Below are 23,601 nucleotides of genomic sequence, written 5' to 3' on the forward strand. Positions count from 1 at the left end.
ACCCATTTCACAGATGATTTAACTTTGATTAACCTACTCCATTCTAACAGATTATTCCAACAACTGGAATTTCATTCTTTGGTGTTATTTCTAGGTGCAGCTTAATTTACAGGACCGCTTTTCTTTCCAGCTCACCAAAATACATCACAATCTTGATGTTAACTCAGTAAAAATTCAATGGTTCATTAAACCTAGTCTTAGCATTCATTGGCAAGAGATTTGTCATTTTAAAAGTAACTGCTACTTTTATGCATTCTTTACTGCTCAGTTTATAACCTTAAATTCCCTGTCAGAGAAAGCATGGAGTTAACCACTTAGCATATTGCAATGAATATTCATCAATAAATTGATGTGACATGGCTGTCCCATTTTTCAGTCTTCCTGCTCTGTTGCAGTCTTTTTCAGTTTTAAATATATTATAGTTTATCATGTAATAGTTACTAGCTTAGAAAATCTTTAGAATTGGAAGACTGTATTTTTGGTCATATTAATAGTTTTTTTAGTAGCTAATTCTATTAGTTTTTTATGAGAGAAGAGTATTTGTTTCAGAGGAAAATTCTCTAATCTGATATTACTGATGTTAGGCATTTTTTTTGCCAAATATTTGATATATAAAGATAATCAGATTTATAATAAAAATACTATGTTTTGTACTTTTTAAGAACAGATTTTTTTAATGTTCCTTGAATTTTTATTTAGCTTTATTTTTATGAAGCTTGGGTTTAAGTATCTATCATAGTTTTTAAATCAGTTTTTAATTCATGTAGAGAGGTGTGTACACAAATTCTAAAATAAAATCCTGAAAACAAGTGTTTAAATAGATTATACTCATCATTCACCTACAATTAAAATAGTCTAAATGAGCAAGTAAGCGTGGCAGATGCCGTATAAGTAGGCAGATATAGATCACTGTCTACCATACTTCATCTACATTTTAAATTTTAAAAGGAAAAGATTGTCTATAAGCATGATCTTTTCTGTTAAATATGTAGATTATGAGGTCACTTAGCACTAAAGTACTGACCATATGCATTATGACAGGAATTTGACACCTGTCATTGGAAATGGTACTTAGAAGCCGTATAATGCAACAAAGTTGAGGGAGGAAAATATGATGTGGATGGGAGGCTGTAATTTATAATTCACAGTGCTTAAGAATGACCTATCCAGGGTGACTGAAATTCTCTATCTTTGATTTTAGGATTTACATACAGTGAGCCCTACTGGTAAACAAAATTGATTAGAATAACTGACAGTATTAGCAGAAAATGGAAACATACACATTTTTAGTTTTTTTAGTTGAGATAAATCTTATTATTCTAGAAGTCAATTTTTAAATTAAGGATAATCAAATTATTTTATTACATTACACCAGAAGATGACTTTATGGTAGAATTTTATTGTAATGTTTGAGCAGTGCCATATAGAATTGTTACCAGTTATACTGTTTTCAGATTAATAATCCATTGTATATGAGAATTCATCTAAAAAGAAGTACTGTCTTTCTGTTTCTCTGTGTGATTATTTTGCCCAAAAAAAAAAAGCTTTCATTTTTTTAAGTAGCACAAAAGCTGTAATTGGCATGCTTTGTAAGGAAGTGTCAATGTGCAAGAGAGTGGCGATCACTAAGAATTCTTTTACGTGTTCTTTCCCCTTTGCACCACCGCCTCCTCAGCGGGGTCACTGAGATCACTAGCTTTTCTTGAAATGGCCATTTTCACTGGCAGGTGCATTATACCCTGTATTTTCAGATTGTTTTTCCATTCTGAATGTTTGGCAGGTTGATTGCTCTGGCTGCATTGACGGAGAAAGGGCTGACAAATGCGGTTGGGCTGGCTGAAAAGACAGTGATTACTGTTTTCCTTTGTGGCTGATTGAGGCCCTTGAAAGGAAAAATTTTAACCTTCACCATTTGGTTCAAAAGTATGAGCATATATTGAAATCATTCTTGCCATTTATCCTAGTTCTGTAAACTTGTCAGAACGTAAAAATCGCTCAATTTCAAGTAATGTAGGATTGGCATACGTCATTATCATTTTGATTAAGTTGGAGGTTGTATCATTGTATGCATTATACAGTGTCATTTAAAGCTTTCTTTCCTACAGGTACAGTTATATTTTTATTGCTTATACTCTGGAGTTAGAAAGATTTTCATAGCTCTCCAAACCTAACACTATGTGTGTGGTTTGGCAGCTGGTGTGGCCTACAAGCTGCATTTTGTTTGCAGGGTAAAGGCTTATCTGTAGGCCTCCTGGAGTGCGAGTAATTGCACCAGCTCGCCATTGGGGAGAGACAGGATTGGAAGCAGTCAAGCGGAAGAATGTTATGCCATCCCATTGCCACCTTGTAGCAGAAAGACACAATCCCAGCAGTGCCATCTGGTTGTTGCTATCTAGTCAGCTGGCCTGGCTGCTGGGACCATGACTTGGCAGCTGGTTCCCATCCTTGACCATTCTTTTGTGTATGTCGTATGTATGTGTGTTTTAGGTAATTTTGAACATGGGTCAGGGAAATGACTATAACTAACAAGTAAAGTCCCGTCATTGAATGGGCTCTCATTACTTGAGATGCACTCTGCTGCAGACGCCTGCTGCCTTTTCCTCATAGACTAATGACACATCTGTTTAGGCAATAAAAATAAGCGCTTTCTTCATAAAAATCTATCACAGTATGTAGTGGAAGAAAAGGTAGGCAGAGTTGTCTATTCTGTAATATTCTAAAATACGTATCTAAAGTTATTTCCTGGTTTGGAGGTATAAGAGAAGATTTAGTAATTTTTTAAAAGTCTTATAAACAGTGTATATTATCTCAATATATATTTTTATTCAAGTTAAGAAAACATTAAGTGCTTATTGCCACATCATATAACGGTAGATAATGAGCCTTGCATTTAAAATGACAGAATAGAAAATGTGGTCTCATAGCTATTATCTTTAAAATCTGCCTCTCAAATAGCAACCTGAGAGTTAATGTAAGCCATCTTTATGCCATATGAAGACCCATTAGACACTGATGGTTTCAGATCACAAGTAAGCAGCCAGCTCTATAGGCTATTTTAGACATTTGATTTTCTTCATTTTATAGCATTAATGTGTCAGCATGCTACGTAAAACTGTGTCTGAGTTGCATGTTGTTCTGTCTGGAGTGATAAATGCTTGCAAGCTTTTAGAGATTTCCATGAGGAATTCATCATAGTTGCTTATATATCTTTCAGTTTATGTAGCTACAGAATTTGATGTGACTATTGCTGAGTTACCCCATAGGTATGTATAAAAACCAAGAAGTTCCCTTATAATAATTCTTTCTTTAAAATTGTGATGATAAAATTTATTTTTACTTCGTCTGTCTTATCAGTGGTTCATTTTTGCTTTTAGCTAAAGAGCTGTGATGCTTTCTGAAATATTACTTTGAGCCATCAGTTTCAGAAAAATAATTTAATTTTTTTCAGATGAAGAGGAAGAAGATGATGTAGTGACTCCTAAACCACCTATTGAACCTGAAGAAGAGAAAACTTTAAAGAAAGATGAGGAAAGTGATAGTAAAGGTATCCTAAAGAATTTAACTTTGAAAATTTTATTGATTCCTGTTAATATTGCCTTTATTATTATGTATTAAAGTAGAACAAAATGTTCTAAATCAGAGTCTAATCTGCTTGAAAAAAAAGCAGCATTCATTGATCCAAATTGTAATAGTGAGGTGACATGATTTGAATGGCATAAATCAAACTTCCAAAAAACGTCTGTTTTCTAGCACCCCCTCATGAGCTGACTGAAGAAGAAAAGCAGCAAATCTTGCACTCTGAGGAATTTTTAAGTTTCTTTGACCATTCTACAAGAATTGTAGAAAGAGCTCTTTCTGAGCAGATCAACATATTCTTTGACTACAGTGGAAGAGATTTGGAAGACAAAGAAGGGTAATGTTTAATTGTTAAAATTATGGCTTCTGCATTGTTAAATTACTTTCAGGGCAGGAAGTTATAACACAGGTTTTTTTCTTTTTTTTTTTTTTTGTTTGGCCTCTTTCTGTAGAGAGATTCAAGCAGGTGCTAAACTATCATTAAATCGACAATTTTTTGATGAACGTTGGTCAAAGCATCGAGTTGTTAGTTGTTTGGATTGGTCATCTCAGGTAAATTGTAACAAAATTGGTTGCTGTTAACTCATTTTTTAATTATAATCAGGTAGTTTTAATTTAATTATGGAAACTGTAATTAAATCAATATATTATTTAAAGTAACAATGGATCATGGTTCTAATGTTATAATTATGTACTTAAGAAGAAAGGATTGTAAACACTATATTTAAAACTCAAGATTTTATTTATGCCATAGCCCGGTTTTACTAATTTCAGTTGTTTGCCAAATCCTTTGGATAGAATTACAATACATACTTTAACAAAATGTTTTAATGTTAAACATTTAAAATAAACAGCTGTACTGATTTAACGTTTTACTAACATCCCTGTGAGCATGACTACAGAGATATATTTCTTGAAGTGATAGGAATTTGTATTTTCAGAATAATTTGATAAAGACAGTTAACTAGGAATGTAAAACACTTCTTAATCATGCATAGCATTTTTTGTCCCACTTGATTCTTGCAAACAGTATCCAGAGTTACTTGTGGCTTCCTACAATAACAATGAAGATGCTCCCCATGAGCCTGATGGTGTGGCCCTTGTATGGAATATGAAATACAAAAAAACTACCCCAGAGTACGTCTTTCACTGCCAGGTAAGATGGTCTTTTAGCAGTCCCCCCCAAGTTTAAGAATTCACTAATGACTTTAGACAAGTGCCTTTTTTCTTTTCTTGTCAACATAATGATTTCATTGGATTGGCATTTACTAAACCACCTCATATTTGCAAACAGATGTTAACAGAAAAGTGCAGACTTCTCAGGTCAACGTGATCTGCCTTTTCTAGCTTTTCTGACATCTCTTATGTTTAATCACACCTAAAGTCCTTTGCAGTTGTGATTTTATGTTATTGTGATTGATTGTATGAAAGGAATCTTTTATTAAATGTCTTATCTACGGGGAGTTTCTCAGGAACTTATTTGCTGAATATACAATTAGATGGTTGGCCCACTGAATTACTTATACATAGCCTGAGGAGCTGGAACTAGATAGTTTTAAGTAGAAACATATGTTTGAAGTAGGAAACAGATGCAGATTTTTAAAGTAGATTTAGTGGAAAGTTAGAATTTACAAGCCTTTCTAGTTGTATGTTATAATCTTTTAATTTCATAATTCTGCAAAAAACACGTAACAGAATCAAAACTAGCATAGACTGTAATTGTCAGATTACTGTCAGCAGCTAATGCAGAGCCAAGTTATCTTTTGATTTAATACTGTAATCAAATCAGTTTTTTGCTTTCTTCAATAAATTACTTCAACATTTATGTAAACAGTTGTTACATTTGACTTTTAAGCAAAACTATTCTCAAGCTGTATTTTTATATTTTAAAATGAAATGAAATTTTTGCGTACTTACTGGTTTTTATAATTTCTGATAGTTTACAATAAAGGGGAAAATGTTTAGATTTATTTTTTTAACTTGTCACACTTCTTCCTTCCATTTGAACCTTATATATAAAAAATCTTGCTTACTTGCAGTCAGCTGTTATGTCTGCTACATTTGCAAAATTTCATCCAAATCTAGTTGTTGGTGGTACATATTCAGGCCAAATTGTGCTGTGGGATAACCGTAGCAATAAAAGAACTCCAGTGCAAAGAACTCCACTGTCAGCTGCAGCACACACAGTAAGTAAAGAGGCTATTTCCATTAGATTGACTCCTTCACCATTAAATACTTAGTAGTGTCCCTCAGAGTAGTCTTAAAATGTGTTTCCTTTGATGTATGAATTCATCATTTAGCCACCAAGAATGAAGGCTGCTTGTTTTTTTTTTTTTTTGTTTGTTTGTTTTTGAAAACTCTTTTATTAGAAACTTATCCCTTCTGAGATAATCTTTTGTTAGTCAACAGAATAGCATCAAACGTCACATTGAAAATACTCTCAAGATATGAGACTGTTTGGATATGAAACAGAATACCTCTGATTATCCAGTAAAAATTGTTTCTTTTTTTTTGGCAAAATAATCACAGAAAATGTTCTTTAATATCTCCTTTTTTAGCATCCTGTATATTGTGTAAATGTTGTTGGAACACAGAATGCTCACAATCTGATTAGTATCTCTACTGATGGAAAAATTTGTTCATGGAGTCTGGACATGCTTTCCCATCCACAGGTAGGTTAAAGTTGGAAAACTGAAATTTTGAGACAAATACTGATTTTTTTTTTTTAGTCTATATAAACCCCAGCTTATGTTTTTATAAATGTTCTCTAATAGTATTATGGTAATAGTCTATAATCCTAAACATGTATTAAATATAGTTTGTGGTGTATACACTGGTTTTTTTTTTTGTCTGTGCCCACAGCAAGTGGAAGTTTTCAGGCCAGTAATCAAACTGTACCACAGCAGCAACACAAGCTGCTGCAGTTACATCACCAAATCCTTAACCTGCTGCACCACAAGGGAACTCCCTCTGTACTTTATTTTCAAACTGGCTTCATCAAACTAAACTTATGTTAAGTAGTATAGTAAAAGAATTGTTTATTAACAATTAATACTAGAAGTTTTTCTTTAAAAGATTAAAATTACATGTTTACAAAATAATCTCAATTTTTCCTGTGTAGGATAGCATGGAATTGGTTCATAAACAATCAAAGGCAGTAGCTGTGACATCTATGTCCTTCCCTGTTGGAGATGTCAACAACTTTGTTGTTGGGAGTGAAGAAGGTTCTGTGTACACAGCGTGTCGCCACGGCAGGTAAGCCTAAACTGGAGTTTGCAGTTATTTAGAATTCCTCCTTGAATAATCTTATTAAAACAAATTGCCACTTGTTCAAGTAGAAATCTGTCCTAGAGCTACTCATTATTTGTGACAAATTATTTACGATAAGTATATAAAATTAAAATAAGTAGTTTTAAAAATAAAAGGTTATTGGAGTTCCCGTCGTGGCTCAGTGGTTAACAAATCCGACTAGGAACCATGAGGTTGCGGGTTCGATCCCTGCCCTTGCTCAGTGGGTTAAGGATCTGGTGTTGCCGTGAGCTGTGGTGTAGGTGGCAGACGCAGCTCGAATCCCACATTGCTGTGGCTCTGGCATAGGACGGCAGCTGTAACTCCAATCCAACCCCTGCTGAGGGTGTGGCCCTAGAAAAGGCAAAAAGACAAAAATAAATAAATAAAATAAAAGGTTGTTTTGGATCATAATATGTTTAGGATTTTGAGGGTTACAGTGTGTTTTGATTTTTGTATATGTGGACATGCTCACAGAAGTTAATGGTAGGAAGTAGCACTCAGCAATTACAAATACAAAATGCACATGCCACATACTGACCTTTAAATTTATAAATAAGATTTTCAGCTGTTTTCCCATTTCGATTTATTTGGACTTTGAGCCTTAGTTCAGTCCTCCTGATAATTGTACAGTAATGTCACGTACACATTTTAAATTGGCTAGTATTTCTCCTGCTGTTCAATCTGTTTTGAAATTGTCTAGCTGTACCTTATCAATTGCTTCCTTAAAAAAAAAAAAATTGAGTTTTCAGATTTTGTCTCAAATACAGATCACCTTCACTTCAAAGCCTTTGATTTAAAAGTAGCCCAGATTGTGTCTCTTACTTGTAGCTTCCCTTTGTCTCTATTCCACCACCTCAGAACCTCAGATATTGGGCTTTGAGGTCTTTCATCAATAGCATGATGTTTATGGTTCCAAAATGTACTTACTGCTTTAGTAGTGTTTATCAAATCTGGAGTAATACTCAACATAATTATTCTGATGTGTTATGAGCACAGAGGTTGTTGAAATTATGTCAAAGTATAGTAAATAAACGTGTAATAACATTTATAAGTGATCTACTTAAGAGATTTTCCTGTTTCACTCTTCTGAAACAGCAAAGCTGGAATCAGTGAGATGTTTGAAGGACATCAAGGACCAATTACTGGCATCCATTGTCATGCAGCTGTTGGAGCAGTGGACTTCTCACATCTTTTTGTCACTTCATCATTTGACTGGACAGTAAAACTTTGGACAACTAAGGTATCCCAAAACAGATGTCTGATCATGTGCTCAGGTTTCTGACACAAGGTGGTGCTCTAATACTACATAAGAAAGACGAAACGCCTTCTAATGGCATAGAATGATTTACTGATAGAGCATATCTAATAAGTTACATAGAGCGTGAGGGAGCAACTAGATGTTGAAGTTTTCTTAAAAGTAGGCTGACAGGTATGGTAACCCCACACATAACCAAGACCAGTCTTCCCAACACTTTAGGCTTTTCAAGCACAGAACTGCTTACCCTGAACTGAGTTGGGGAAGAAGCCCCTGAAGATCTCCCAGGGCAGCAGTCATGTAGCTGCCATACAGCCCAGTGCAAAAGCCGTGCATTTGGTCTTTGGAGGGCTTTTAGAGGCTGTTCAGATCACAGTGACCCACAGAGCTGATGGACACTGGAGAAAAGACAAAAACTGATGTATATTAAGTCTTATACATTAAGGCTATATACATCATAAACTTGAATTAAGAAAGTATTGTGTAAATCTATATAAATATATATAGATGCATATAAATTTTTTGCTGTCCACAATACATAATTTAAATTGTTTGGGCTTCAATAAATGTCAAGAAAGCCATTTATGTTATAAAGTGCTTCCTGATCCTCCAGCAATTCCAGGTAAGTGTGACGATGCCCTGCCTCATTGATAGTCTCAAGGCAAATCCAGTTAGAGAATGTTTCTTCCTGTGATAGACCTTGTAGTTTCCTATGACCCCATCTAAAAAATGAAAGTGCCTTGACTGCTGTATGGCTTTTCTGCAGTATTACATTGTTGCTGGCAAAGCTGTATACTTGGAATATCAGATTCTATTTAAGTTAAATTTTAAGCTCTTTTTTTTTAATGTTTCCATCTGCCTTATTCTAACTTTTTTTTTGATTCTTCAGTTTCTTTGAGAAAACTTGGTGCTCTTAAGAGATATTCGTCATTATTACAGTGGAACTCATATATATATATATATATATATATATATATATATATATATATATATTTTAATCAAATGCTGGCCTCAGAAATCAGGGATGAACTCAGTATTCACTCGTGTCCTTTCTTTTTTTTTTTTTTTTTTTTGTCTTTTTGTCCTTTTAGGGCCACACCAGTGGCATATGGAGGTTCCCAGGCTAGGGGTCTAATCAGAGCTATAGTCGCTGGCCTACACCACAGACACAGCAACGCCAGATCTGAGCTGCGTCTGCAACCTACACCACATCTCATGGCAACGCCAGATCCTTAACCCACTGAGTGAGGCCAGGGATCGAACCCGCAGCCTCATGGTTCCTAGCCGGACTTGTTTCCGCTTCGCCATGACAGGAACTCCAACTCATGTCCTTCTCGATGCCTTTTTTTTAGTCTAATAGGAAGTGAGTTAGAAAACTTTGCCTCTTAAAATTGAGCATTTTCAGGTTTGGGGTTAATTAGCAGGCATAAAAATAGCACTTAAGTCTAATGAAGGAAACATATTTAAAAAGTGCCTGACACCGTGTTTAGCATGATAAGCGCTTAATGTTCATTCACTTCCTCCTTTTCCCTTCATGGGGATCAGACAGCGCCTGAATGCATTTAGCCATTCATCTATTTTCTTGCCTGGACTATTCTTGAATTTCTGTTCTTTGAGATTTATTCAGTGGAAAAAAGTAGAGAGGTAGAAGATCCTCACAACCACAAGCAAAGAAATATATGTAATGCAGCTAGTAAAACCAAAGCAAGACACAGAATTGGAAGCCAACGATTCTCTCTAGGCTGCAGGCAGCCATCTAAGTGGCTAGATTTCTGGATATGCTTTCACCTTAGTAATCCTTTGCATAGACACAGGAGACTTTACATCTTTCTTAGATTGTTGGTCAGCTTCCTTTTTTGGCAATTGAATCTTTTATCTATTTGTAGATTTATTATTATTTTTAATATCTCAGGGCTTTGCTTGCCATCCTTCTTTTATCTTTAAATTTGAGGCTTCCATTCTTATATATATATTACCAAATAGGATTGAAAAATGAAGACTTCATCTTGCCTAAACAAGAACAGAATTTATATCTGTGATAGCACACTAATTGATGCTTGCTTTTGTGGTACTACACAGCTGGTTGATTAGTGGTTGATATTTTTTGTTCTTGTATTTTGCTGTATTTCAACATAGAACTGCCTGCTGAATAAGAATGACAGGCAGGCATATCTCTTTGCTAATTGAACTAGGCATTGCTTCCTTTCGTGAGCTTCATATAGAAGACCCATTTATTCACTCAACCAAGATACAGAGCTCTCCACTCCTTCTAAGACACATGCATACCTCTCCAATGTTAGTGGCCAGCTGGGTGTTTTTGTACATGCCCAAGGCCTCTGTAAAACTTGATCAGAAAAGATACCTTTTATTCTAACTTTTCTTCTTACAAATAGATATACTATCAAGAATGAAACAGCAACAGTCCACCGATAAATATTTTTTTTATTTAGCCGTATTTTGGCTCCCAGTGTCATTGTTTTGATCTTGGATTTATACTTTATAGTAATTCAGTTGCTGGTATTCATTTCTAACCTGAAAATTTGGTAGAGCCTCTGTGTTCTCCAACACAGTGGTAATGAGTAATAGGAAAGGTTTTAAAATAATCTCTTTTTAAAATTTTTTTTTAATTTCACTGGAGTATAGTTGACTTACAGTGTTGTATTGAAAAACAATCTCTTCTTAAAAACATTGTTCCAATTAGATTTTAAGCTTTTAAAACCAATATCTTTACATTCATTAATTTAACAGACTTTAAGTATTTTTCTCTGCCTCTACTTTTTAAGTGTTTTCTGCCTCTAGGAATTGAGCCCTCACAAACTAGACAAATGAATCATTAGGTATTGCTGTTATCTTTAAGATCTCCCTCTGCCAAAATAGTGAAACAAGATTATTTCTTTTTCTCCCTTTCTGTAAGTCCTCTAAAAAAGTTGCTGAAAAAATCTCAGTATGGTTCTGCCTCAAATTTAAAGTAATCTACTTCTATTGTCTGCTTCTAATTTTTGCCTAGTCAGCAATTTATAATGCAGTGATAGAGTTCTGGATCATCAAATTGTTTTCATTAATTTTCTCTTTTTGTTTGTCTTTTTAGGGCTGCACCTGCAGAATATGGAGGTTCCCAGGACAGGGGTCGAATTGGAGCCATAGCCAGCCTATACCACAGCCATAACAATGCCAGATCCGAGCCATGTCTGAAACCTACACTACACCTCATGGCAACGCTGGATCCTTAACCCACTGAGCAAGGCCAGGGATCGAACCTGTGTCCTTATGGATGCCAGTCAGATTTGTTAACCGCTGAGCCGCAGTGGGAACGCCTTAATATATTTCTTAGAATAGGTAGTTCTCAGACTCTAGTAGTCCATATACACCTTAAAAGTTTTTCACAATCTCCGATGTCTTAAATTTCCTTATTTGCACAGCTTTATTCTATTTAACTCTTAGAGAATACCAGCATCACAACAGGGTTAAAGAGATTTTACTGTATGCTTATACTAGCAACTGTGCAGATCTTAGACTAATTAAAATGAAAAAAAAAATGCTTTGAAGTTTGGATGTCTCTTGGGAAATGCTGACTGACCATTAAGACTGAATCCTCCATGGCAGCATTTACCCTGGTAACTTACTGGCCAGTGTCTGGCATGTCCTTTGCATATTCAGAATTCAGTTTTGTCAGTCTACTTGAGTTGATTAACCAGGGAGTGCTGACTGGAACTCACAGGCCTCCAAGACACTGATACTTTGGAGAAGGTCAATTTATTAATTTACAATGAGAAACAACTGCCAGAGGGCCTAGATACTCATGCTTGCCTGACCAGCTCATTGTTTCCCTGTAGACAACCCACATGGGAAGCCAAATTATAATCAGAAGGTTGCTCGGTGAGCAAGGAATTGGAACAAAAGAAGTTTTCTAATTTGAATGTTTAATGGCATCAAGGAAAGATATCCTGATTCATTCATCTTCACATAGAGATAACCTTGCCATGGGTGGTAGTCCTCAGAATCCATTGCCTGAGATTCTCTCTTCTGAACAGTACTTGAATTGGGCACTGTCTTCATTTTTCTTGTAAGACTGCTTCTTTATATTTCTATTGCCTTTTTTGTTTGTTTTTTTTCCTTTTGTTTTTTTGAGGGCTACACCTGGGGCATATGGAGTTTCCCAGGCTAGGGGTCTAATCGGAGCAGTAGCCGCCGGCCTACACCACAGCCACAGCAACACCAGATCCAAGCCACGTCTGCAACCTATACCACAGCTCACAGCAATGCCAGATCCTTAACCCACAGACCGAGGCCAGGGATCAAACCCACAACCTCATGGCTCCTAGTCGGATTTGTTTCCACTGAGCCATGACGGGAACTTCTATATTTCTATTGCTTTTAATAGATACATTCCTTCTCAGAAAGTTAATATTTTCTGTCAGGTTATATAGGAAGGTATTTCTGAGCTTGAAATCTTTTTTTTTTTTTTGGCCCAGCAGGCCACAGCAGCTGCAACACCAGGTCCTTAACCAATAGACCACCAGGAAACCCCTGGAATAATTTTTTTAATCTGTTTTGGCCACACCTGTAGCATATGGAGATTCCCAGCCTAGGGGTCAAATCAGAGCTGTAGCTGCTGGCCCTTGCCATAGCCACAGCAACTCAGGATCCAAGCTGCGTCTGTGACCTACAGCACAGCTCACAGCAATGCCAGATCCTTACTCCGCTGAGCCATTTTTTTTCTCTTCTTTTTGGAGCTGCACCTGGGGCATATGAAAGTCCCCCAGCTAGGGGTCGAATTGGAGCTGCAGTTGCCAGCCTACGCCACAGTGACAACATCTGAGCTGCATCTGTGACCTACACCACAGCTCGTGGCAGCGCCAGATCCTTAACCCACTGAGTGAGGCCAGGGGTCAAATCTGCATCCTCATAGACACTATGTCGAGTTCTTAACACACTGAGCACAGTAGGAACTCCTGGAATCATTTCTTTGTAATGAGAATCTGTTTATTTCTGTTCTCATCCAATTGAGGTCATAATTATTTCCCAGTTCACTGGAAAGCACCTCACTGTTACGTTCATGAATTTATTGTAGAGACTCTTTTGGTTGTTAATCTAGAACTCCTCAATTTCCTCAGAAAAATACAGAATTACTGTATTAGTTTCCTGGGGCTGCCATAACAAATTGCCACAAACTGGGTAATTTACAACAACAGAAATTTATGCTCTCACAGGAGGCTGGATATCTGAAATCAAGGTGTTGGCAAGGTTGGCTACTTTTGGAGACTCTGAGGGCGAATCTGTTCCTCTTCCTGTAGCTCTTTCCTCGTTGCTGATGGTTGCTGACAGTCTTGGTGCTTTTTGGCTTCCAGCTGCATCCCTCCAGTCTCTGCTTCTGTCGTCACGTGGTACTCTCCCTCTTGGTCTCAGTCCAAATTCTTCTCATCTTTTAAGACAGCAGTCATGCTAGACTTAGGGCCTATTCTAAGTGGTATAACCTCAGCTTAATTTAATTACATCTGCAAAGACCCTTTTCCCAATATTGTCACATTTACAGGTTCCAGATGGGCTTGAATTTGGTGGAAGGGTTGAGGAGGGGCAGACACTGGATAATTGTAAAGAACCCAGAAAAAAATATGGCTTGTCCCTCAACCACACAGTGTATTTTCACCACTGTACTAGAATGAGCTACCTTTGATTATTCAAATGCTGTCTGTCATTCAAAGAAGCCCTTTGTTTTGATTCATTTTTTTTGGCAGGTATGTTTGCAACGCTTTCATTTGTAAGAATTTTATTTTATTTATTTTTTTGCTAGTTAGGGGTGCACCCGCAGCACATGGAGGTTCTCAGCCTAGCGGTTGAATTGGAGCTACAGCTGCCAGCCAACACCACAGCCACAGCAATGCAGGATCTGAGCCACGTCTGCGACCTATACCACAGCTCACGGCAACATCAGATCCTTAAACCTGCTAAGTGAGGCCAGAGATTGAACCTGCAACCTCGTGGTTCCTAGTCAGATTTGTTTCCGTTGCGCTACGATGGGAACTCCTTTTTGTAAGGATTTTAGAGCTGCACTGACCTTTAGATGGCACCTAGTTTGGTAGTTCTCAGTTTGGGTCACATTAGAATCACTGCAGCAGTTATTAAAACTTAGTGCTTACTTGGCATCCCAGACTGATTAAATCAGAATACCTAAGGAGACCTAGGTAACAACATGATTTTGAAAATACCTCCAAGGTTAGGGGGACTGCAAATAAAGGTTCAGAATCACTAATACGGAGTTCCCGTCGTGGCGCAGTGGTTAACGAATCCGACTAGGAACATGAGGTGCGGGTCGGTTGCCTGCTCAGTGGGTACGATCGGCGTGCGTGAGCTGTGGTGTAGGGCAGACGCGGCTCGGATCCATGTGTGGGCTCTGGCGTAGGCGGTGCTACAGCTCGATTCAACCCTAGCTGGAACCCATATGCCGGGACGCCAAGAAATACAAAACAACAACAAAAAAAAAAAAAAAAAAAAAAAAAAAGAATCACTAATACAAAACCTTTTTTATAAGTAAGGAAATAGGGGCCCAAAACAATAAAGTGACTTTTCTAAAGCCTTTAAGCTAAATTATTGGTAGCCCTGAGATAACAGTCTAGATCGTCAGAGTTCCCGTCTTAGCTCAGTGGTTGACAAACCTGACTAGCATCCATGAGGATGCAGGTTTGATCCCTGACCTCGCTTAGTGGGTTAAGGATCTGGCGTTGCTGTGAGCTGTGGTGTAGATTGCAGGCGCTGCTCAGATCCCGAGTTGCTGTGGCTGTGGCTTAGGCTGACAGCTACAGCTCCCAGTGGACCCTTAGCCTGGGAACCTCCATATGCTGCAGGTACACCCCTAAAAAACAAAAAGACCAAAAAAAAAAGTCCAGATCATGTGATCATGTGCCCCTCTCCAACTTTTTCCCACTTCCTTTCTGCTATTTAGACAGAAGTTCTCTTCAAGTTAAGAAAAATACTACTATTAAAAAGTTTTAGGACTTCCCATGTGGCTCACAGCATGGCTGCTCAGCATTCCTTCTGCAGTGGCTGTGGCTTGACCTCTGGCTTGGGGACTTCCATGTGCAGCAGGTGCGGCCACAAAAAAAAAAAAAGCACTTTAAATGATCCCTTTGGGATTTTAACATGACGCGTCATATATAAAATTAATATGGGAGTTCCCGTGTCGTCTCATGGGTTAAGGATCTGTCATTGACACTGCTTTGGCACAGGTTTGAACCCTGGCCCAGGAACTTTCATATTTTGTGGACATAGCCAAAAAAATTTAATATATTATGAAACAATGTTTAGTATTGTATGTATGCTTCTTTCTCTTTGAGGAAGAAAAATTGTTACTCCTTGGATAGTATGTTTATTAAACTTGGAAAAAAATTACAAAAGGTTTCTAATCACATTTTTAAAATTTGGGAGCATGAACATGTTACTATTTATTGTATTTTTATTTTTAATATAATCTTTTACCCAGATAGAATACATTCTGCTTTTTTCTCTGGCTGCATGATGCATAGTCCACTGAATCGATGAAACATTTAATAATTTCCTGAGATATTTATCAGTCTTTTTCATTTTAAATATAATTTTATGTAAGTTTTAATGTGTATCATTTTTCATATTTTATAAAGAAACAGTCATTATATACGTATTTTGTATCTGGCATCTTTTGTTCAACATTATATTTGTGAGGGTCATATTGTTGAATATAGTTATAGATTGTTCAGTCTCTCAGCTGTACACTATCCCTTTATATAAATATACCATAATGTGTTTATCCATTCTGATGCTGACTGCTGTTGAAGAAGAAACCAGGTTCATTGTCCTGTTAGTTTCCCACAGTGTGGATTTTGCATTTTTATGGTATGTTCGTACTATTTATTATATATAGTCGTAGATCGTTTCTAATTCTGTAAAGAGACACTTAGCTTTATGAATCACTTGGTGTCAGTCTATGTTGACAGCTCTTCAGTCTTTCTGGTCATCTGAAGCATATTCTGTGGTGATACCCAGGAGGTGCCCATATTCACAAGAGTATGTTTATGAATGTCAGTTTGGTTGTGTATAGTAAAACCCACAGTTTACATTTTTTGATTACCTTACATATGTTACTCTGTTGTTTTCTGGCAGAAGCATTGCCAGAAAGTCTGATGAAAACTGATGTTTTTCTTTACTCATGACTTGATTTTTAAAAATCTAGGTGATCAAATCTTTTTTTTCCCCCCTATTTAAAGGGTCGATTGTCCTAGATACACAGGAATTTTTTTTTCTTTTTTTCTTTTTAGGGCCGCACTCCAGCATGTGTAGGTTCCTGGGCTAGGGGTGGAATTGGAGCTGGAGCTGTTGGCCTGTGCCACAGCCATAGCAATGCAGGACCCAAGCCGAGTCTGCAGCCTACACCACAGCTCACGGCAACGCCAGATCCTTAACCCACTGAGCAAGGCCGGGGATGGAACCTGCATCCTCATGGATGCCAGTCAAATTTGTTAATCGCTGAACCACAGCGAGAACTCCCACAGGATATTTTTTAATGTGAAGTTTCAAGCTATCTTTTATTTAGTAGAGTTCTCTTAAATTATTATTTTTGTATTTGTTCAGTAGTATTGCTTTGGTTTTCTTTTTTAGTGCCTTTCATTATAGATATATCTTTATTAATCTTCTTTGTCACTTTTTAAAAATTCATTTTATCTCTTTTTTTTGGAATAACAATGTTATTGAGATATAATTCATGTACATAAGATCCACCCTTATAACATGTACACATCAGTGGTTTTGGGTTTTTATTATAGTCTTTCTAGTGGTATGAAATGATATCTCATTGTGATTTTGATTGTATTGCCCTTATGGATAACGATGTCAGCCATCTTTTCAAGTGCTTATTTGTATTTGAGGATCTCCTTTGGAAAAATGTCTGTTAAAACTTTGTCCAAGTTTTAATTGGGTTATTTACCTTTTTGTTAAAATGTTGTAAGAATTTTAGATACACGTCACTTATCAGATATATTATTTCCAAACATTTTCTCCCATCACATAGGTAGTCTTTTCACTTTCTTGAAGGTATTTTTTGAAGCACAAGGGTATTTAATTTTGACTTAACCCAGTTTATCTACCTTTTTTTTTTTTTTTTGTCAATCGTGCTTTTGTTATCTAAGAAATCATTGTCAAGTTCAAAGTCGCAATGATTTACTCCAATGTTTCTCCTAAGTTTCATAGTTTTAGCTCTTCTATTTAGATCTGAGATATATTTTTAGTTAATTTCTGTGTATGGTGTGAGGGAGAAGGGTTCAGCTTAATTCTTTTGCATGTGCATATCCAGTTGTCCCAGCATCATTTGTTGAAAAGACTATTCTTTTCCCATCTAATTGTCATGACTCCCTTATTAAAGAATTGCCACAATAATTTTGTGTGAGATTTGACTGAGATCCTTTTTTGTTGCTTATTGTCTAGTAGTGAAAGGAGTTTTTCTCTACTTTTAGGAGGGAGGGAATGGGCGAGGATAGTTTTTCTAGTTTCATAGTCAAGGTTAAGGCTCTCTCTTCCATGTTCTTTGCCGAGTGGGTATGTCTCTCTCTGTCTTGTGCTTTCTGAGATGTACCTCTTCCATCCTCTCCACCAGCTTTATCTGAACCTTCTCTTTCCTTCATCCCTATTATGCCACATTCTAGAACTTAGATTCTACTCCCAGCAGTATCTTTTGATGAGACTTTATGAGTTTTGGTTTGTTGCTTTTGTGAGTTTATCAGGCTCAGACAGCCCCATTATTCCTCACTTATATCACACTGGAGTCTGCTTACAGTTACCTATAAATGGAATTGTGTTCAACTCCCTCCTAGTTTCTGCTGCTGTTCTCAGTCTGACCCCTGCTCTGTGCAGGGAGCATCCGCTGTTGACTGTGGGCCCTTCCGTTCTGTTCTCCGGCTGTCAGAAGCTCTCATGCCTTCCTGTACTTCTTCCCACACAGATGTACTGGCCGTCTCATAGTGGCCAGAGGTTTATTTCCACTGCTTATATTTGGAGCTCTGTCTCCCAATTTTGTTGTAGATGTTGCCTGTGAATCTTTGATTTTGCTATCCTCATTGCTTTGTTTGGGTTTATGGGGAGATTTAGTGGAGATTCAAAAAGTATCCTGCCCTTTACCTCATCTTCCCAGAGTTCTCTCATTGAAATATTTGTAAAGCACATTTTGTTCCTTATTAACAGCAGTATGGTGTCTACAAGTTAAAAAGAAGATGCAATCTAGTTGTTGATTCTTACTTCATAGCTCCAGGTAATTCTGTAGTGAAACAAATTATGGAACTTTTTCTAGGTTAAGTATCATAAAATATTATCATACATGTTGAATGTGTGTCATATTTTGACTGTGCTAAAAATCAGCTTTTCCCTTTCAGAATAATAAGCCTTTGTACTCATTTGAAGATAATTCGGACTATGTTTATGATGTCATGTGGTCACCCACCCACCCGGCCCTGTTTGCCTGTGTGGATGGCATGGGTAGGCTGGATTTGTGGAATCTCAACAATGACACAGAGGTGAGCCAGAAAATAACAAAAATTGCACTGAAAAATAGAAAATTGGAGATTTATTGAATAATTTGTGAAATTCCTTTTATCCCAAGGAATGTAAAAGGACTCTGTGATTGTAGCTTCATTACAAAGAAACCAAATAAGCTTTGTACCCTAAATAATAAACAGCATGCTGTGCAGAACTGAAGGGAGAAATAATGTTGCCAAAAGCACTGGCACATTTTCTTTTACTTCTAAAAAGCACTATCATGTCTCTAATGTCCTGGCAAAGTTTCATTCATAAGGCAACTGGGATAGTTTTCATTCATAGGCTAGAAGGCAGATAGTTTCAGACTATTGATGTATGTTAACCTTAATTCTGAATTTCTGAATTATCTCTTAACCTTGATAGAATTGTATGTTAGCTATAAATATTAATCTTAACCTGACTTATTTGAATGAAGCAAAATGTGTTTTAGTGACTTGTTCTGTGAAAGACTGAAAACGGAGTGTTGCTGTAAAATGAACATAGAAACCATCAAATTTCCTAATTGTTATACTAAAATCACTCACTTGAGGGCAGTGAAATTTAACTGCAGCTATTATTTATTTTTAACCATGTTTATCTTTACCAATGTAGAAAGGTTTAAAGTGTTCTTAGACTTCTGTATTGCTATGTATGGATAAGAAGTAGCATTAGCAGTTCTATCAGTAAAAGTTGTTGAGAAAGTCTCTTGGTGCCTTCCCCCACAGTCCTGTGTTTCCCTCATCTCTTCATATTTCCAGTCACAAGCATTCAGTATTCCTTGAAGTAAAATTGTTGACTGCACAGGACAAAGAAATTACATATTGGAAATGTAAGAATTTTAACACTGTGCTAGCTATTGGTATATTAGTTTGAGGGGGAACATTCAGATACTGCTAGGGAAAGGTATTAAGCCCTCGCAAGATGATTGGACATTTCTAGTTACCTCCAGTGGTACCAATTTTATTTTCTTAATTTGGATTTTGGTGTTAGATATTTGTGGTTACAATTAAATTTGGATCTTTCCTGTAACCACTAACTCAAAGACTATATATAAGTTACAGTTTTTCTCTTATAATAACAATTTTGGCATTCTAGAGGGTTAAATTAATCATTTGGGATGACTGGTGTCAACTATAAGGATTATTTTTAATCAGGTCTCCAACATTTTTAAATGTTACTGTGATTCTAGTCTGAGTGAAACACTGAAGGTTTGTTCTGCATTTCCCTCAGCCCAGGAAAGGGTATGGTCCGATTCCAAGAACTGGGGCCCTATATTGGTGCCCTCGTCCAGAGCCTGCTCCAGACAGTTCATAGGAACAGGAGCCTTGGAAAGATCCACACTGCACCTTTAGTGTGGATTGTTTCTAGGAACTGTGGATCTGTAACAGGCTCTGGCTGACAGAGATGCAAGAAGTAATTCCTATCCTCTAAAATTTGAACCATAATCTAGTTTATGAGGGCTTTTTGAGTTGTTTCTTTAAATAAGGTTTTGGCCATCTGTTTTCAAACAGCTTGACTTCTTAAAGAAGTTAAAACAACAAAGAATCCTTTATTAGAGAGAGGATCTTTCAAAATGATGTATTCAGTCATGTGAAAATTTCTTATATAAGGGCTAAAGTTATTTTCCAAAACCATTTTCAAGGATTGCTATAATGTCATTCAGAATATATCACTGAACAGGAAGAAAGTTGGGAAAATTCTTTATCTGTTTTCACCTTTGTTTTAAAAATGTAGCCAGATTGGAAGAAAGAAGAATTACTGTTTTACATGTTTATAGAAATCCTGATGAAACTTTTAACACTGCGCTATATTTTAAATGACTCCAGGTGCCAACAGCCAGCATTTCTGTGGAGGGTAATCCTGCTCTTAATCGTGTAAGATGGACCCATTCTGGAAGAGAGATTGCCGTGGGTGATTCAGAAGGGCAGATTGTTATATATGATGTGGGAGAGGTATGGGGCTCACCGCCTGTAATTTTGACACATCTCTTTAACTTCCCAAGCATCGTATGACAGTATCTTCATGGCTAAAACTAGTCTTTGAGGTTCATGAATTGTATAAACCGTATGGTTGTAAAGATAAAACTTACTTTTTACCACAGAAGCAACTCTTGAGATTAATTTTCTTTCTAAACTGGGTGTCCTGCATCCCCATGCAACAGATTTCGAGGGTCATATCATATATTGGAAGTATCGTCAAGCATTCATCACTAGAAATTAGAAATTCTTCAGGCAGGGGGAGAAACTTATAGTTGGACTTTGGGGCTTTACAGAATTGATATTGAGATAAGATTTTATTTTTCTATATTTATAGATTTGTTTGGGCCTGGTAGTAGAACTCAAAAGTAGTATCTTTTGAGAGTTATTTGATGACTGTGTGAAATGTGAATCTGGACTCCTTGAGCCTTGTTGCAAAGCCATCATCATTAAACCCAACAGGTTGAGTTATAGCTCTGTCATCTTTACTGCTTGGGTTGACTGAACACAGTCCCCAGGAATGATTTCCTCTGTTTTAGCCCTGGCTAGTGCCTTATGATTCCCCATCCTCTCTAGAAACCCACAGCCTTTAGCAATTGGATCTGGAGAGAGGTAGATTGAATCACTTCGAACAGCCAGTTGAACGATCTCTACAGATGGTATCTGCACTGTCCACATTTGGCTATTAAACACTTAAAATGTGGCTAGAACATCTGAAAAACCGAATTTTCAATTTTATTTAATTTTAAGTAATTTAAATGTAAATAGTCATATCTGTTTGAAAGCTCCCATATTGGATATCACTGTCTAGTCTAGTCTGAAGTCATACAATAGATTAAGAGGTAGACGCATCCATTTGCCACACTGACTTCTTTGTGCTCTAATATGGCACTGTCAGATTTCTCTAGTATGATAATGACAGCTGTTAAAAACTGTTGGCCATTTGACTGCTTTAGTGAGGCAAAAGCATCACGATCCTCCTTTCCTCTTTTGCTATTGGTACATCACTAAAGGGGTAAGAAGTAGCATACCTTTTGATGAAGGGATTATCAAGAAAGGTTCTCTTTATGTTCCAAACAAAAATAAGTACATTTATAAGAAACCAGCCCATTTATAAGAAACCAGCCCTTACTAGCTGTCCTTCAAAAACTGTTCATACTAGGAATGGTGCAAGAATTTTAAAAATTGAAGGAATTCCTGCCCACCAGCAATATCCATGAGATGGTGCATAGGAGTTATATTTACAGAAGGATTATTGTCATTCTCTTTTGCATGGATGATGATAATAGCAAACTCATTTCTGAGGCTGTCACAACGTACTTCACAAACACTGTCTTTTGTTTTGAGATGTTATAAATCATTGGTATATTCTCTGTAATTATGGAAAGGCCATTGAGGTCAATTATTACTTTTTAACAGAGAAATTATTTGAAAACAAACTGACTAATAGTGGGCAAAGTGATCTTTTCTTTCAGTGTACATAAAACATTGTGTTCTTTTAACAGCAGATTGCTGTCCCTCGAAATGATGAATGGGCACGGTTCGGCCGAACACTTGCAGAAATTAACGCAAACCGAGCAGATGCAGAGGAGGAAGCAGCTACCCGAATACCTGCTTAGCTCCTGAAAAGGGAATGTGTAGCCTTAGTGGATTTGGGGAAGAAGACTCTACATAGATCCTGAGACTATTTGCATGCTTCTGTCTAAATAATTAAAAGGAAGTTTCGTGGATTAAACTGTGGATTTAATGCAGCAAGCAAATCTTACAATGTCCTTTTTTATATAACACATCTTGTTTCGGATTTGTGTCATTTTTAATACAGCTAATTTACTTAAAAGAATGCAACCTTTTCTGAATTCTTATACACAGGTGTATATTTGGTATTATTCTTTCGAATTCTTTTCAATTTATAACACTATATACAGTTATTTCTAAAGCACAGATTAGATAAGTTCTGCTTATTTTTAAATAATCACAATTCACTGTTACACTGATAATGTTCTCACTAACCATACTATGTAGGAACATTGTTTATTCATAGTCATAGCATGCATACATCTATTCAATTCCATTCTGATATTTTGTTCTTTATAAGTCATGTGGTAACTATCTATAAATAAAAAACAAATATGCTTTAACTTTTTGAATTTCCATTTTGATTTACTGCTTACAATTAAAATTTTATTAAATTCTGTCTCTTCTATAAAGTGTCTTTATTTTATATCTTTAAGCTTCTTTTGTAAGCAGCCACCTCAAATCTTGTAAAGCTGTGTGCCTTACATATATCATACGGTATACTTTAGATCGCCCAAGACGTTATGAGCTGATGTTTAGATACTTTCTGCCGGTGAACAGATTACTCCTAGGTTAACTGTTGTTTTACCTCCGTATTTTCTTTCCATCTAAGATATATATAGTTAGTTTAAAGAATAAGCAGAAATCTGCCTCTCATTTTCACTGATTGAGATTACTATATATATGAGCCCTCTGAGATAAAAACCTCCTTTGAGAGAAATTGATTTCATGGTTGCAGTAGCCATGATGGAAAGTTCTCAAAGGACCTGTTACCACAACTTTGTCTACAAGTCTGAAAGGTAAGTGGTAAATATCTAAAAATTTGTAATGACCCCCACATCTGACACCTCCACCCCCCAAAAAGAATTTGTGTTGAACCTATTTCAGGACTAGAGGAAAGAATTATGCTCAGATACTGATTTTATCCTTAAATTATCCATTTCCTTGATCCTGACCTTTTGTCCTTCTCAAGTTTAGCTCTCATTTATTCGACAACATGAACTAGGAAGGGAGGATACATATCATATTTTGAGCAATTTGGTTTGCCTTTTCTTTTTTTTTTGGTGGTCTTGCCCATAGCATGCGAAAGTTCCCAGGCCAGGGTTGCAGGGTTGCACCTGAGCCACAGCAGTGACATCGAATTCTTTACCACTAGGCCACCAGGGAATTCCCTGT

At 36.7% G+C, this 23,601-nt stretch overlaps 1 protein-coding gene across 1 annotated transcript in view; it reads left to right on the plus strand.

Moving 5' to 3' along the window:
- Positions 1 to 22,769, plus strand: part of DYNC1I2 (dynein cytoplasmic 1 intermediate chain 2) — a 55,959-nt gene extending 33,190 nt beyond the window's left edge. The window contains 11 exon segments of the mRNA NM_001243495.1: positions 3,449 to 3,544; positions 3,751 to 3,913; positions 4,029 to 4,128; positions 4,607 to 4,732; positions 5,616 to 5,762; positions 6,135 to 6,248; positions 6,698 to 6,831; positions 7,963 to 8,107; positions 18,514 to 18,654; positions 20,482 to 20,607; positions 22,137 to 22,769. Coding sequence (NP_001230424.1) covers positions 3,449 to 3,544; positions 3,751 to 3,913; positions 4,029 to 4,128; positions 4,607 to 4,732; positions 5,616 to 5,762; positions 6,135 to 6,248; positions 6,698 to 6,831; positions 7,963 to 8,107; positions 18,514 to 18,654; positions 20,482 to 20,607; positions 22,137 to 22,250 — 1,406 coding nt within the window. The 3' untranslated portion in view covers positions 22,251 to 22,769.

The sequence above is a fragment of the Sus scrofa genome, chromosome 15 (assembly GCF_000003025.6).
Source record: "Sus scrofa isolate TJ Tabasco breed Duroc chromosome 15, Sscrofa11.1, whole genome shotgun sequence".
Classification (NCBI taxonomy): Eukaryota; Metazoa; Chordata; class Mammalia; order Artiodactyla; family Suidae; genus Sus; species Sus scrofa.